Below are 17,527 nucleotides of genomic sequence, written 5' to 3' on the forward strand. Positions count from 1 at the left end.
CCACCCCCTGAGCACTGAAAGGATGAAGACTTCTGCTAGTGCTGAGCACAGGGAATTTAGCTCTGATGCTGAGCTTAATTAAATAGAAATATGAAGTAAAAAAGAAAGGCTAATTAGATAGAAATGCAGAGTTACAGGATGTGAATGCTGATTAACCCAATAATAGACAATAATGTTGTTAAAGGGAGTTAAATGGATTGTTTAATGGACAGAATGATCCATAGTATGTAATATATAAAGTACTTAACAGTAAACATTTCATTACCAACTTCAGTTGCATTTTTCTTCACTGTGGAGAAAAAGTACTTCATAAAAGCATTACTGGATGGGAGTAGTTTACAGTCCTGCAAAAACTTCTGTATTGTATGGGAAAGAGCAACAATTCCTCACAGACACAGCAGAATGCCTGAGAGACAGGGAGCAATGCTGGGAGCTGCCAGATAGAGCAGAGTGAAGTAAATTAAATACCTGTCCTCCTGACCTGTTACATCACTACCTCTGTAGGGCAAGACGCACAGCCTTCCTGTGCCTCCCCTGGGACAGAGGCTTAGGAGGCAGATGGACATGACACTTCACAAGATGGCTTCAGGTGAAACTTGCTGAAGATTTAGGAAGGTGGCCACTTGTCACAGAGGAGCAAAGCCAGCCTCTCCTGTGCATTATGGTGAAAGTCCTTACAGGGCTGAAAGCATCTCTGGTTAATGTGATCATCAAGTGCAAAGCCATGGCCCAGCCACTAAAACACTCTGCTCCAAGCATGGATGAGCTCAGTTTGAGCTTTCCTCAGAGGGACGGGCCAGAAGTCTGGCATAGGAAAGGTGTTTTTCAGACATTCAGGATGTTTTGTACTGAGATAAGGGGCTCACAGATGTCTCGAGTGCCTCCCTGTGGCTGGCTCACACCTAACAACAGCATCACCTTCAACAGCAAATATAGCACTGTGCAAAATCAATAGTCGTGTCTCTCTTGGAAGCCTCTAATAGAGATGTACTGAGGCAATCCTGGACATTAGAGAGGGGAAGTCTCTCCAGGAGGCTCTCACAGGTCTCTGAATTGCACATAGGAGAAATTACAGTCCATGGCACAGTGGTTTCTGAACATGCTTGACTTCAGCCATAGTAGCCAACATTGTGACAGTCACAGAATGTGCCCTAAAGGGAAACATGATCCTCTTTGGACCACAGAACAAGAGGGTTGTGCTCTTTACAGGCACAGCAGCAGTCACAGTATGATCACATTAATTTCACACTTTGGGCTGTGTCATACTGCTCAAATGATGCAAACATGAATTTAATTTTAATATGATGCACTCCTCCTGTAGCTTTTCTTTCTCCTACCTTATTGCAAAGCAGTTGGGACAGAGGTGATGACCTGCAGTTGGTGGAACTTAACCCCCTCCCTGGCAGGGTCACCTGTGAGGTGGATTGCTTCCTCTTCACTTGGATTTCAAAAGCAGACTTACTTGTGTGTCCTCCTTACTGAATGGCTCTGTCATCCCCCATGCCTGATAGAGCATAGGTGGTATCTGAATTTCTATACATTAATTCATGAGGAAGTGCTGAGACAAGCAGAGTACATGTGAAGAATTCAGCCTCAGTATGAGGAAGACTCCCAAATACATGCAAGAAATGAGATAACACCAGTGTTAGCAAAAGGAAAGCTGACACTAGATTGAGCCCCTGCCAGAGAGTTGCTTACCCAACTCTGATAAGTCCCCTTACAGATCTATTCCCTCACGTATTCCCCAGAATATCCATCAGCAGTGCATCAGAACAGCTCACAGGTTCTGCCTGTTGCTTCTGGCAGGGGGCTTCACCTTTCCCAGTGAGAAATGATGCCTCCTCCATTACCTGCACCACATGGCCAAGGAGAGCAGGCTGGCCATTAACTGCCTGTGATGAGCTAATTAATCATGGGCACTTTCTGAATTCCTGTTCCTGCACCATTATTAATGGCTCTGTGTATTGGGCTGTACAGCAGATGGGCAGCAGAGGCTCCTTCACCTGCTGAAGCAGCAATCCTGCTCTGCAAAGGGCATCAGCTTCAGCCACCCAGCAAACAGGAGCAATTGCCAAGAGTGGCCCCAGACTCCCGTCTCCTCCTCATGGTTGCAGAGTGGTGATTCCTAGCTCCACTCAGGCTCCACAGTATCTCCCCAGGAGGCATGAGCTGCCACTGAAGAAAAGCCCTTGTACCAAATACTCCCTTCATGTGGGGATGTCATGGAGTGACCGACACCAGTCACTGCCTGTCCCCTACATAACGCCCTGGCTTTCACCTTGTCCGCTCCCAGGCACCATGGCCTTACCTGGTGCCACATGTCTCCTCCATCTCAGAGGCTTCCTTCTCCAGCTGTATTCCTAGAGCAAAGCCAAGCTCTTCACTCAGTGTGGTGAAGGATTTCAAGGTTGGACCAGGGACCCATGATCCTGATCCTGTTGCAGATGTGCTACAAGGGCTTAAGTGACCATAGGTTGCACACGACCAGTGAGACCCAGTACTACTTGTTTGGAGCAAGAAAACATCACTGAGAATGAATTAAATGGCTCAGCAGATGTGGCTGACAATGAATTATTCACTGCTCCCCCTCGGAGTCTTCTCCCCTCCCGTTTCCTGTGTATTTCTGGGTGATGGGAATGAAAGTGCGTGAGGAAGAGCAAAGAGAAGGCATACACAGAGCCTCCATGCCTCTGGGTCTCACTCCTGCCCAGCAAGCTTCCAGCTGCAGCAGGGGTGGCCCAGCTTAGCCTTGTAGGAGTCACTGTTCCATCCCAAGGCAGAGCCTGAGTCACCAACTGCAGTGACAGTTGCAGGGCACAGTCTGCCTTTTCCCCTCTACGACAAGATCTGATTCACATCCATCCCAGTGCCATAGAGGTGAGAGGCTAAAAGGCACCAAGTGGAGGAATAGTGTGAGCACAGCCTGGGCAGCTCCCTGGGCTGGCTCTGAGGCTTGAACACCTGCATGCTTAAGCTAAGGCAGACTCGGGCAGTCCATCCATCAAGTGTTAACTGGCACCAATTTGCATCAAATCCCACTCTGGCCTTTGTCCAGTGCTTGCTATATACACACGTGTCCTGTGGAGCCGTCCCAAACAGTCAGTTATGAACTCTAATGCAGTCCGTCTGAGGTCCTGAATCACTGCGGTTGAAGGGCACAAACACCCTCTTTCTACAGGCAAAAGAAAATGCCCCATTAAAGAACAGACTCCAAAGCCAGCCTGGGAATGGAGAGCACGTGTGGCAATAGGCCAGAAGGAGCTGGGAGAAGTTTGGCCAGATGGGGTAGAATGCTCTTGCAGTGTCATATTCACAACAACAGAGAATGAAGGTCATATTACTTAGGGGTCAGTAGTTATTAAAAAGCAAAGGTCTTGAATCCTTCCCTTCACTGCATTTGTCTGGTGTCAGGTCCTCACAAGAAACTGGAACAGAGGTGGCGACTAGAAGAGTTTATTCTGCTATTGTAGTCATTCAGGGAAGGACAAGCATCGCCCTCTCCATTCCACGTCTTTGTAAGAACTCCCAATCTTAAAGGAGCCTGGACACCAAACCTCTCTGAAGCTACTTACCTCTTTGAGGAGAAAAATGTCCTGAATAGTTTCAGCTTCTTAACATAAAGGTAGGGGGAAAATGAGAGAGAGAGAAACAGACACAGGACTTAGGATGACACAAATTATATTTCTGAACATCAGCAAGAAACAAGATGGGACAAATTCATCTAGTACTTATCACTGGAAATGGGCACCACAGCTCTGAATACAATGGGAATTGTTCAGCTTTGTTTAAACAAAATAAAAATTAAAATAATTTAAAAAAACACTCAACCTCCAAAACATTTCTCAGGTCATTGTGATTAAACTCAGAGACTGAATAAACAGAAGGAAAAGAGATTGCTGATACATTGCCAAAGTCGTTTCCATTTAATTCAGTTAAAGAGAAGCAATAAGCCCAGGACCGCACCTGGTAAATTTCAAGTAGGGTTCTTCTACATGAAATACAGACTAGGGTCAGGATTAGCAGAATATGCTGCAAAAACAGGTGAAGGAATTACAGCCATAGGACCCATCAAAGTACAAGCTCATAGAGACCAGTCTTCACAGCTGTAGCTTCTCCATTTAGTTCCATAAGCAGAATTTCCAAAAGGATGTTCTAATTCTCAGGCCCTGTGTGTCAGCTACAGACTCAATACTTCATGAGGATTGGTGGCACAATTCAGCTCTGGGCACCACAGGAACCCTCTCCATCAGGAGTGTGCTATGCAGAAATGTCTGAACCAGAGCAGGCAAGCAGAGAGGCATCTGCACCAGTACCAGGTGTGATGGTACCTGGGTGGCAAGGAATAGATTCCCTTTTGGCAGCCCAGGGAAGAAAAGCTGTTGCCCGTTTTCCTGATATCAGGACTATCAAGCTGCATTGTGTAGGGTTCGCTGAAAGACCTGTTTGTGCATCTTCTAGCCTTGCACTTTTGGTTGGTGGGTTGTGCCTTATGCTGCCATCATCCTCAAAGAGCATGGGAGAGACTGGAAAGTGGGAGGAGCTGGAGAGTGGAGCCAGATGATGAAAGACACACAGGCTACTGAAATCAGAGGCTACTGTGTTAGTTGCACACGGGCCTTGTTCTGTGGTAGATCTGCAGGTCTTCCTAGAAAGGGCTGAGACACTCCTACATCCTCTAGCAAACAACATTCACTATTTTGGAGCACTGACTGCACAGCATCCAAAACATCCACAACAGTGGCAGAGCATTAAATGTGTCCAGCACAAAGTAGGAAACAGGAAACACTGAACTCAATGCCCTTGGCAGGTGAAAAGCAACTGTTATCATATTGACCATGCACATCTGTATTTGTATGTTTTTCTCAGCCCTAAATAGTTCCTGGACCTTCCTGTAACTAAGACATGAGGCAGTCTGCACATGTACCCAAAATGAAAATATAATGGATCATCTCTCCATCCTCCCTCAGCATCTCCTTAACCTTGGGCCTCTTCCCTCCAAGACACTGCTGCAAAACTTAAATGAACTGACATCCCAATTCCAAGCAGAATATGGAGCCCTCACTCCTGCTCCAGGTCCCCTTTGACTTAGGGGTGTCTGCCTTGGCCACAGTCTTTGGATAGTGGGGCAGGAAAGGGTTCTACAACTGTGAACAAAGCTTCAAGGACTGTGGCAAACAAATCACACAAAGCAGGGCCAGCTTTGAGCAGCTGGAATGAACTTGCACAACCCCTTTTACTGCTTCACCTTCACTGCCAAGAAACACAAAGGTGATAAAAGCAGACAGCTGAGGAATGCCCATGGAAAACAGCACAGAGTATGTGGGAGTTCTGCCTGAATGCCACGCTCATCTTTATCCTGGGACCTTTCCTTAATTCTATCTAATAAAGATATATTGCTGACAGTGCTAAGACAGAAAAAGGGAGAAAAAGCAATGCCTTTTTTCTTTCTTATCAATTGGAAAATGGTAATTCCCACTGCACAACAGGATTAGGCTCAAATTGGGAGTAGATTCATAGACGTGTCATCATAAATCTGTGACCAAACCAAGACCAACAGAGCACGAATATCTTTCTAAGCCAGGCTACAAAACCAGTCAATGGCACGGGATGAGAGATGCTTTTATTGTTCACCCAGTAAAACAATCAAGTGGAAGATTATTAAATGGGAAAACAGCAGCTTTGCTGGGCCAGATACCAGGTAATCCCTGAAATGTGTCCAGTGTACCTGTCAGTGGCGCAGAACTGGGCAATAGGCTTCTTTGGGTTCTCTTCAGTGGATAATGTATTTGCAAAAAAATACAGTTCAGGGTTAAATGAAAGCAATCATCATCAACCAGATTAAGAAGGAAGGCAAAGGCAAAAAGACTATTAACATTAAAACATTTTCTTTCAGCATTTTCAGAACAGAAGGTTTCACATTATTGTTATAGCCTAAGACAACGTTTTTTGAAAAGTCAAAAAATTAATGTTTCATTTTGGTATGAAAGAATGCTTGTTTGTTTGTTTCAATTTTTCCCTTTTTCATTCCACTGAGAAAATGGGGGGAAAAAATTGTCTCAGGTCACCCTCACAACTTTTTTCCTCAGATTTTTCAGTTCAGCCTGCAAACTGAAAAACCAATGTGGGCACAGTCTACTCAGTAGTCTACTTGTCCCTCTTTCTATTTGAATTAGACCTCAGCCAAAGAAGATAGGACATTCATTTCATTAGGTAACACCAAACAAAATCAAGATATTTAGGAGATGTAAAAACACTGAAAATGGAAGGAGCCATGGCTGTTTACAAGGGGCTGAATATGACCCAGGAGACAGATCTCCTGGTTTCAAAAAACTTTGTTATCTATACACTTCCTGCTATGACATCCTGCTCTCATATAAGGCAATTTATTAACTGTGGGTCCAATCCCGCATTTTCAGAATCTGACTGAGATGTGCTGACACCACTTATGTGTGAGCAATGCAAGATTCAGGTAACCCACCTTAACCTGCTCTAAACAAAGGGGGCTTGGGGGCTGGGGTTTTTGGATTGGGGAAAGAAAATAGAGAGAGGCATAACACCCTTCCCACTGGTGATACTTGGAGCAACACTCATGTGACCTGAAAACAACATCCCTTCTTTGCAGAGCGATACCACTTCTGCAGGGACAATACAGTACTGGATAGTTATTTTGCAAGCTCAATAAAATTAAAAGGCCTTACAAGGATGTTTGTTGGGACAGTCATCTGGTTTAAACATAGCAGAGGACAACAGCAACAGCAAAAAAACCCCCCATAATAAATTAGGTATCAGCACAGCTTTCTAAATGGTCTAGAACAGTTACTACAAGACAAAAATCACAGCTCTGATACTTAGAATCTTGTGGGTTTTTTTTAAAAAAAACCCCAAAGCTATTATCCACAGGTTTTGCATAAAAATAAACTTTTTAAGCTGACAGCATTATGTTAATTGGATCAACCCGCTTTTTAATATATATATATTTCTATGTATATTTAAATGTATATTTTATATGAATAATCTTTAAAGGAGTAATGGGGGGTCACAAATCCATAAAAATAGATATTTTGGGAAAAAAGAGTATTAATAAAGAAAACCCTGATGAAAAAGAAAAAAATATATCAAACAGCGCAGTATTCTAAAGCAACAGCTCACCATACTATAACTTGTGGAGTCCAGTCCTTCTGTATTGTGAGCAGTTACTCCTAAATACTATCGGATTTTCTAACAGTGATGTAAAATAAATTCCTGCACATTTAGTTTAAAAAAAAAAAAAAGAAAGGAATTTGGGTACATAGGACAGATTTGATACCTATTACACTGCTTTAAATAACTAGCATAGATCATCTCCCAAGCTGAAAGCAAGAGGAATTCCAACAATTTTTGCATTTATAAGAATATATTTTCTAATCAAAATTAGATCTGTCCCTCTGAACTAACTTTAAAAAAAAAACCCACAATTTTTGCCCTACAATGTTTTTTCTGTTTTTCTAGAAATAATCCAAACACAAATTGGAAAAGGTGGGCTTTTCAGTAGTCTTTGTCAGCATTTTGAGCAGCTTTGACAAAAGCCAGCTCCTAACAGTTCAGAAGATAATTTCAGAGTGACCCTATCCCTTTGCAGCAGGAGGCAACCTCACCGTTAAAAATCCCTTCAGGGCAAAACACTCATGGGGGAGGAGGGGAAGCTGTAAAAAAATCAAAATAGCCTGACTTGCTTGCCAGCTGCATCAGTATTCAAGTAAAGTTTAAAGTACCTTTGTGGGACTTTAAAGTCTTGGAGAGTCAGACCGGCTTATTTTAACAAGTGTAATATGCACTTAGAAATAGCCTTGTCATCTGCTTGTCTAAACTAAAAAAAAAAAAACAACCGAAACTCAAAAACAAACAGAAGCAAAGGAAAGGTGTAGGAAAGGACTCAGCATCAGTATTAGACTGCAGAGTGTCTTCTCGACACTTTGATATTCTTGCCTTCCTTTCTAATGCATTAAAATATCACGAAGTCACGCAGCCATTTTAAACGAGCATTTCAAGAGTCCAGTTTTCATAGAGGTTAACTTGATCATCAGCACAGCACTGGAAAAAGCTGATCTAACAACATTTCACTTACAGAACTCTTCAAAGGAAAATAAGAAGTACAATTCCACAAAAAACAATGCCAATGAAAAACACAGAAAGCAAGTTGTTTTTTCCTCAGTATTTTTTCTTAGATATTCTTACACAAAAAAAATTCTTCCCTTATCTCTTTCTTTAAAAGCAAATTTTCTAACCAGTAGATTTTAGAGCTAACTTCCATCTACATGAATCTAAGCTTTTCTGAAACCACCTATAGGATTGGGCGTGGCCATAAGACTCCCTTTCCTAAATTTCAGAGACATCCAAATGGCATCTGTTAGTTTTTCCTTGTTTCTCCTCTTGAATTTGTCCATTCCCCCTTAGGACTTCACAGGCTAACACTACTGTAAGGATTCAGGTGACTGCATTTAAAAGAACTTTGGACTGAGCACAACTTCACACATTTCACCTTCTTCAAGCCCTTTCCATGTAGTTTCTTCTACCTTTACATGTACAAAATCACAGTCTGTGTAATACTGTTTTAAAGGAAGAAAATAAAATATACACACACATACATTGTATTGGTGAACACTATACACTAAATATTTTTTTCAACAGCATAACCGAAAGTTTGGCCTACTGTAGGTTGAAAATATAGGGAAGGCTGGATTTTTATGGTTGTCATGCAAGACAAAACAGATTAACCCACCCAAGAGCAAATGCACTTTCTACTCTCAAGCTGTTAGACAAATACTGGCTTTCCAAGGATCAGACTGACATCTCATCAATTCAGTCTATGCAGTATTTAGAGAAACACACTGAGTTCCTTCTGTATCAGTCCTTTGAATCCAAATGCTGTTTAAACCAAAGGGGAAAGAGGTTATCTGAATTGCCTTATTATTATTAATATGTGTATACTTCAATAACACTTTGAATTTCAATTTACTTCTGGAATCTTGCCCTTTGAGAAGAACACACCCTTTAAGTTGACTTTTTTCAGGCTTCTGATCCTTTAAAATTCTCTCTTCTTTTCCTTCTGTTGTTCTTTTTCAATTATCTACCAGAAAACTTGCTTTCTTTCAGCAGAAATGCAGCTGGTGGGCTTGGGCTTTCACTGCACTCGTTCTGTGAAGTTCTCAGGAAAAACCCCTCGGCATTGGTCAAGTTCCTTACGTTGGATCCAGTCAGACTCCTTCACGCCCATCAGCCATCCTTCATCCTGGACGAGAAGACAGAAATCAGGTGCTAAGGGATAGAGGTGAGCAGGGATTTTTCTTACAGAGTGCAACCCAAGGAGGTGTCAAGGCAGTATCAAAGCCATGCTCATACTTGACTTGGCGACAATTGAGGAGGAGTATGGGGAAGAAGGAAAAAATGCTTTTGTTCCCTTTTAAAAAAAGAGAAGGCGACCCCACCAGAGTCAGTACCACAGCTCCCATTTGACCCAGACTGTGCAGACACAGTGAAACTGTAAACAATCAGCAAGTGTAATAGAAACATGTCATAATTTACACCACTGAAGCAGGAGGAATTCTGCCAAAAGAGCCTTAATAGCTACAGGATGGGAATCACCTATCTCACCCTTCACCATCTAAATAAACATGAGAGGTCTAGCATTCTCCATAGCCACAGAAGAGATGGGCACCTCTAAAGTGTAATTCACCCCATTCACCTTGGGCACAGGACTCTGGGAAGGATGAATCAGTCCTTGGAGCTGCTCATCCCCTGCTCCAGTCAGAGCACCTGGATGATTAGCATTTTAGAGGTGGTACAGGCAAAGTGAGTCTTGTTTGCTATGCTCACATTCTGATCTATAAGACCTGAGAGCTAAGAAGCTCAACCCATCAAGCCCAGCAATCTGTTGGGCTTAATGCAAGGTGAGGTCACCAAAACTCCTGAACTTTGGTTACACAATTTAAGACTCAAGATCTCTCTGAAGGATCTTCCCTAGCCACCAACCTAGACATGTATAAAAATGGATGAATTTTCCCTGAGGCAAATACAGTCTTGCTTGGTAAAACCTGCCATGAGGAGAACCAAACTTCCCCACCCTCTGCCTGCAGGCTGTCTAGCATCAAGATTTCTGCTCCACCCTAGGCACATGAGGGAAATAAGATATTCCAGGTGAGAAAGCTGCATTGCTTGTAGCTCAGGTGTGCTACCACCCTTTTCTCCACATACCTTGGAGCTGCCACCATGGAAGCACCCCTTCAGCATGCAAATGTACCCACTCCTGTGAGTTATTTGCAGTGGGGCAGCCTATGGGTTAGGAGTGCAGCATGAGGCACAAGAGCTGCACAGCTCTGGCTGCCTGCAGGCACACTTTACCCTTGCTGCTGCCTTAGATTTGAATGTTCAAGGGACATCATGAGAATGACATAAGATGGGAGCCCAGGTGCAGCAGCCAGCTGCAGGAGCTGTGGAAGGATTGACACACCATAAATCAGGAAGACAAACAACTAGACAGAAGACATCAGGCCCAAGTGTCTGGAAAGCAGTTTCCAGCTCACAGCAAGCCAAGCACAAAAGCTCATCCATTTGCACATAGAGTCTGTGCCACACAGCATGCATCACTCCCACCATATCCTGCTATGAAGGGTCTCTTCAGAGGTAGGGATTAGACACAAGGACTCAGATTGAGCCTTGACAATTTTAAACCATGTGACTTAAGTGCCAGTTTAGAAATGCTGCTGCCCTCAACACTTTCTTCTATCAAGAGAGGTGAATCCAGGCCTGGATGACGTACTCACAAACTGATATCTAAGCTGCAAGATTGGGACATGAATCACAGACTATTATCCTAAACTTTCTCCACTCACGTGCACCGTTCATGCACATGTTAACAGCCAGCATTTTCTGGCTGGGGATGGTTCAGGTTAGGGAAATGAGCTGTAGCACAGGATACACTGTAGAAGGGTTAGGGGACTTCAGTGCAGCTACGGCACTATGGTTAGCAACACTCAGAGCTCACCCTCTGCAGCTTGGAGAGTCTTGAGTTCATGGCTGTTGCACCCACATCCAGCTAGAGTGCAAACACAGGGCATTGAAAAACTGCTCCACAAACGCCAACTCCTGCCACAGAAACTAGGGGAGCTGCCAGTCATTTCCCATCCGGAAAGCCTTCTGAGAAAGAAATGCTCACAAATGCTTTTGCAGGGCAGTTCCACCCAGTGAAGAGTCTTGTTTCCAGAAGGAATCACTGCCTGTTCCCCAAAAAGCCCTTTCCCCCTAGCTCTGTGGGAACTGTTGGCAGACTACAGCTCCATTTCACAAACATCAGCATGATCGGCCTCCATAACTCACAAAGCCATCAGATGAGTCATAAAGAGGATTCACATCTTCCAAGGTAGTGAACTACCTCATCTTCCCTTTCTCCCTTGTGGAATCCAGATCTTGTCTGGACTTGGCCAAACCCAAAGAACTGAGGACTAGTGAAATAATTTGCAGAATTTTCTTTCTTTTCCAAACAAAAACCTGGAGATGTGAGCAGGAATTTTATAAAATATCTGCCTCTCTCAGTCAAAGTAGTAAAACTGCTGCATATTATCAGCTGGGTGCCCCTCAAACACAGAAAGTGAGGAGGACTTACTCAATGCTTCTAGAAACAGCTCAAATTAAAGAAAAACATGGCCAATTAAATTCAGGTTGAAGATGGGCAGCAACTGTTCTCTGGGGCTGAGACTTGCTTCAGCCTTTGATTCTGCTGCCATCTTCTGACCAAACATGGTTATTTGGAAACAGCCATTGCCATGCTGAAGTGCAAGACATCATCCACCGCCAGCTGCTTTCTTGGAGCTCCAACATTTCTCAAAAGAAGAGAAAACATCATCATAAAGTGTGGGTCACTCCTTTCAATGCCACAGTCTGCACTGTAGTGATCACAGGGAATGTGCATCAAGTTTAGGAGCAGTGAGGAGCCAAAATACGGGCTCTGTTGGGCTGCCTGATCAAGGGAGCCATTGTATTGGTTCAAATACTCTGATAGGGACAGGAACCCACGGCTACTCCACATGCTTTATGCAGGATAATGTTTCCAATATCCAGTAACAAGCAGAATCTTCCCTTCTGTTGCAGGAAGCCAATCTCAAGCTCATGGACAACTGGCTCTCTTGCCAGCTCCCAGACACAAACTAATGGCTCTGCATCTAGCCAGCCAACTGTTAGTGAAGAAAGAAGCAGCTCTGGAAAACCCCTTGGCTCCACATGACCCAGGCTCACACCCCACCACTCACCTGCTCCTCAGGGTTCTCAAATGGAATCACAAGCACCACATCCCCAGCCTTCAGCTGCAGCTCATCACTGTCAGTGGCAGTGTAATCGTGCATGGCCTGGACCTACAGGGAGAGAGGAAAGGTGGGTGAGCACAGCCTTCTCTCACCCAGTTCTGTAACAGGTGACAAAGCTTTCCACTTCATTGATTCACTTGTAGATGCAGGTTGGAAAGCACATTTGGAGGCCATCTGATCCAACCTGACGCTTAAGGCAGGGCAAGCTTAGACCTCACATACCACGTCCAGGGGAATAACCCCTTTCCTTAATTTAATGGCTACATGCTTGTTCTTACAGCCTGGCATGCAGCTTGCCTTGGCCACAAGGGCATCCTGGTGAGTCTCATACAACTTCTTATGCATCAGCACCTCCCTGTCCCCTTCTTTAGGAGGGTTGAATTCCTACAGTGCAGGCCTAAAAACCTTATAGGGTAGAAAGCCTGTGTTCATTTGAATGGTGTTGTGTATTCTTTTTGCAGCTGGACTGCAAGAGTATTAGAGATTATAGGTTTCTACCTCTGTCACAGTAAGCAGGAAGAGGAAATGTAGGAAAGAGTATTAGTTTGAATCTTCAAATTAATACTAGTTTGGATCATGACATCCTGCCATATTTTATCTTTGGAATTCAGACTAATTCCTTTCAACATCTGTGTTACAGCTTTTGCACTTCAAAACGCAGCTCTTCACTTTTAGCACTATAGTCTATAATGTTACCTGTAACCAGCCTAAATGTTATGACCCTTCTATTGGTCATCAGGGTTTTTCTATTCTTCTGATTTTAGTAGAACTCCCAGGAAAAAAAATGGCCATGACTAAAGCAGAGAGGCACTCCTACAGCAGAAGGCTGTCATTTCTCACTTTTCAGGGCATGGTGCATTTATGCTGTCATACATTGCGCATTACATTTGTGGCATATCCTCACCCAGAATCATTCCTTCCTCCACACCCTTGAAAAAACTCATGAGTGATCGTTGGTATATTCAGAACACTCACAACTTTCCTTTCTACTCCTTTATTTTCCCCTGTTCCTCCTGGCTTTCTCATTTCCCCAAACAGAGTACTCTATTCTTGCTGGTGTTTCCAGCTCTTCTCCATTTACCACGTGCATCAAAACTTAACTTTTCCAGTTGGGAGCACAAGTTTTTATCTACTACCCACAGTCTGTGACTGACACTACCACACCACCAAGACAGAAACAACGGCAGCAGAGAAAAGGGGTTTTGCTACACAGCACAGCAAGACCTTTCGATGCTGATGCTTTTACACAGTCCTTTGAAACATGTGGAACTGCAGGAAGCTCCACTGAGGAAAGTGTATCTCTCCTTCAACTTCCTTTCTGCCTTCTAATACAGCATAGCCCATGGCCATGCTGAGTGAAAGCAATAAATTCATTACAGGAAAAAAAAAAGACAATCACCAGGAACTCAATGCCCTACCACCACACGCTCACCTTGAACAGAAATCCTGGGGGCATGTCAGCTCTTTCAGATGGAGCGCCTCCTTCCACAGTGCCATTGACAGTTGCAGGGAAAGTTTCCACAACAACAGCAGGCAGAGAGCTCTGGTAGGCAGTGGCAGCCAAGGAAGAAAAAAGACCATTGATAAAAAAGAATTCAGAAGTGAAGCTTCAAGTCCATCCTAGAGAATCTACATCCCAACCATCTCATGTCTTCAGTGTGTTTACTCAGCACACCAAATAGTGACAAAAACACCCCAAAGGACAGCAGAGGCAGCAGTGAGAGGGCAGGAGTGGTGACTGCTCTCTTTCTCTCCCCAAGGCTGCAGAAAGGCAGAGATGATTTATGGTTTTTCTGGAACACAATGCCTGGTATTTCCCACTTGCTGTGGTCACAATGCAGTTCTTATATAGCCCTCATGGAACAGACAACTCAGATGGAACAGCCTATAGAAACCAAGCTGCTTTGGGACCTACTCCAGTTCCCTAAAAAGGTTGCAATGTCACCAAAAAAAGAGGAAGCCTGTATATTCAGGGGGCACAGGCAGAGTCTAGAGGACAGGGTAGGTAAAGTAAATGATAAGCAATGGGGAATCCAGCAGACAACACAAGCTTAGGACAGCATGGGCTGTGGACTGGCTTCATAAGATGAATGAAAGGACAATTCTTTTAGTGAAATTTCCAGCAAAACTTCTCCCTAAGCATTACACAGATAAAATGCAACAACTAAGTCTGGTCTCTGAATAAGAGCATTCTAACTCCTCAGATGGCAGCGATGTGTTTTTCCAAGAAGCTACACAGCTCTTTTCCCAGCCCGGTCTCCCATATCTGTTGTATAATAAAGGGATGTGATGGAGAAAAGGGACTGCTGCCCCTTGAGGTATTTACCGATCCTGAGTCAGCTTCAGTTTTAGATGCTTCAGCTCCAGCTGCTGCTTCTGATCCAGCTGCTTCAGCTCCTGCATGGGCTGCTTCTGCAGGCTGCAATACAAAAGTCATCCCAGTGGGAAGTTATGCTCATTCCAGCCACATGTGTGTGCAGCCAAGTGCAGCCCAGCCTGCCCCAGTGCTCTGTGTCACTGCCTGCTGCCATCTGCTGCAAACAGGTGAGACACTGCAGGCTCTGGGTATGTGTCTTCCACCCTCTTACTCTGCAATCCATAGAAATTATGGCAAGGCCTGAATTCCCTCACTCCAGCCATGCAACAGGCAATACTCCAGAGGAAATCAATGAAACACCAAAAATTCTATGCACTTCTTTCTTTTCACAACTTAAACTGCAGATTTACTCCACAGATGCACAGTATCTGTTATAACATCTAGGTTGCCCACTTGTATGCCAATACAAGTTCTCTTTCATGCCAAATGACAAGGATCTCTCAACAAGCTACTCCCAAGGATATAATCACAGAATATTTAAGCACTTGCTTACTCCCAGAAACAGAAGAGCATGGTAGTATTATGTCCAGAGATGGAACTTAGTTGGGACCCAGCATCACCATGATATTACCTAACTCTGTTTCAACAGAAAATTAAAGATATTCATTTGACCCTCACAGAAACTGCAGCAATACAGGAAGTATGTTGCATTTGGTACATCAATGCTGCAGATCAGCCCACTGGGAGACTGACCCATCAGCATCTGGGAAGAATGGCCTACAAGCCTCATATTTGATAAACATGCTGTCCTGCTTTAGCTGGGATGCAAGTTACTTTCTTCCTCATAGCTGGTACAGTGCTGTATTTTGGATTTAGCATGACAGCACTGTTAATAACACATCGATGTTTTAGTTATTGCTGAGCAGTGCCCACACTAAACCACAGATTTTTCAGCTCCTCATGCTGTCCTGCCAGCGATGAGCCTGAGGGGCATGAGAAACTGGGAGGGAACACAGTCAGGACAGGTGACCCAAACTGGCTGAAGGCATATTCCATACCATATGGCATCATGTTCAGTATATAAACCGAGGAGAAAGCTGGCAAAGGGCTACCTGCTCAGGAATGGGCTGGGTATCAGTCGGTGGAGAGCAATTGTTTTTCATTTGCATCACTTGTTTTTCTTGAGTTTTATTTCTCTCATTGTTATTTTCCTTTACAATATAATTGGTTGTTGTTGTTGTTGTTGTTATTAAACTGTTCTAATCTCAACCCACAAGTTTTCTTACTTTCACCCTTCCGATTCTCTCCCACATCCCATCAAGGGGAAGGAAATGAGTTGTCAGGGAAATGGTTGTATGGTGCCTAGTTGCCAGCTAGCCATGACACATGTACCCCTGAATGCAATCATATTCAAAACAAGGCATTGTCCAGACTCCTTGGTGTTGTAATTCTTATAGTCCCAACCTTAAAAAAGTCCAGTGTAAAGCAATGACCACGGTAACCCTTAAATCTACACCTATCTGGCTACTAGCCATGCATTGTCACAATGCTCCAAGTAGTATTCTAATAGCAGCAATAACAAAGAAATAAATCCTTAATTTGATAAAAATTCATTACTTTACCTTCAGCTGCTCCAGTGGTGTCATCTAACACATGCTTTCCTCTCCTATCACATCTTTCCTCATGTTTCCCCATCACCATGTCCACAGGCCTATACTGCCAGAAGACATTATAAAGAGCAGAGCTGTTCCCATCCTACAGAGGATTCCCTCAGCAGCTTTGGTAGTGCTAAGGCAAATATATGCATATGAAAGCTATAAAGGGTTTGCCTGTTTAACTGGATTCACTTCCAGGTTGCTTTTTATTTGGATTCAGTGAAACTGGAATTAGGACAGATGCCAGGCCAACTCTATCTGGCCAAGCATGGTTTTTAATGTGGACAAGTGAAAACAAGTTCAATGGGATGGTTTTTTTCTTAAACACAGCTAATTTGCATAAACAGTATTTAATAATCAGAGAAATCGAATCTAAATCAGTGCCCTGGATTTCAACATGTCAGCTACTAATTTTTCTATTTTATACACCTGTGGGGCATCCCAAGGCCCATAAGAGCATTTGTAGTTGTGGAAGGATACCATAGGGAGAAGAATTGCTCACTGCTGCTATCAGGTTTGAAAACTTTCCTTATTCCAACAATGGCACCATACACATCACATCCAAGTTTCCCAATCTGCAGAACTAAGCAAGCTCTGCTGCATTCAAGTTTCTATGCAGCTGTTAACCTCATGGCCTATGGGACTATGTAACTATACAACAAGTCTTCTCTCAACAGCTAAGAACAACATTGCAGCAAAAACACTTCAGAAAACTTGAAGAGGAGGATTCCCCAGTGACAGGGAGCTCTGCTCTCTGACCATGTATGATATGCCACAGTGAGAACTGGTGGGGTGAGAACACCTTGAGTAGTACCATTCCCTGATTGAGTAAATTGTCCTTTGGGTGAAATCAGTTTCCAGGAAGGGAGAAAAGGCCAAAACCGCTTTTTACTTGAGACTGTAAGCACAGCTCAGTGAGATACAGTCGTATCACCCCTGCCCATCCACTTGAAAGGAATGAGCTTTTTCCTTGCTAAACCAGTCTTTCTTACAAAGACAAACTGACAATGCACATACAGGGTAATAACAGATGTTACACACTGATGGCTGATAAAACACACAAGGGAAACTGCTTCCTCAGTATCACCCAAGCTTATGTAAAAGAGAGTACTGGCCACAGTGAGTCCCTAGGCTAGGCTAAGTCACGTCCTCCCACTTACTCACTTCAGGTGGTGATCTGGTCCTGTGGAATGGAAAGATTGGCAGGACTCATTTCCGCA

General features: G+C 43.7%; 1 protein-coding gene across 7 annotated transcripts in view; it reads right to left on the reverse strand.

The window, feature by feature from the left end:
* Positions 1 to 3,661: 3,661 nt before the first annotated feature.
* BIN1 (bridging integrator 1) overlaps positions 3,662 to 17,527 on the reverse strand; it is a 97,733-nt gene continuing 83,867 nt past the window's right edge. For all 7 annotated transcript variants that reach the window (XM_071561686.1, XM_071561684.1, XM_071561682.1 and 4 more), the window contains 4 exons: positions 14,662 to 14,754; positions 13,768 to 13,878; positions 12,282 to 12,383; positions 3,662 to 9,268 (listed from right to left, as the gene is read on the reverse strand). In XM_071561686.1, the coding sequence (XP_071417787.1) occupies positions 9,161 to 9,268; positions 12,282 to 12,383; positions 13,768 to 13,878; positions 14,662 to 14,754 (414 nt within the window). In that variant the 3' untranslated portion in view covers positions 3,662 to 9,160. The remainder of the gene's footprint in view (positions 9,269 to 12,281; positions 12,384 to 13,767; positions 13,879 to 14,661; positions 14,755 to 17,527) is intronic.

This window comes from Pithys albifrons, chromosome 8 (assembly GCF_047495875.1).
Source record: "Pithys albifrons albifrons isolate INPA30051 chromosome 8, PitAlb_v1, whole genome shotgun sequence".
NCBI classification, from domain to species: Eukaryota; Metazoa; Chordata; class Aves; order Passeriformes; family Thamnophilidae; genus Pithys; species Pithys albifrons.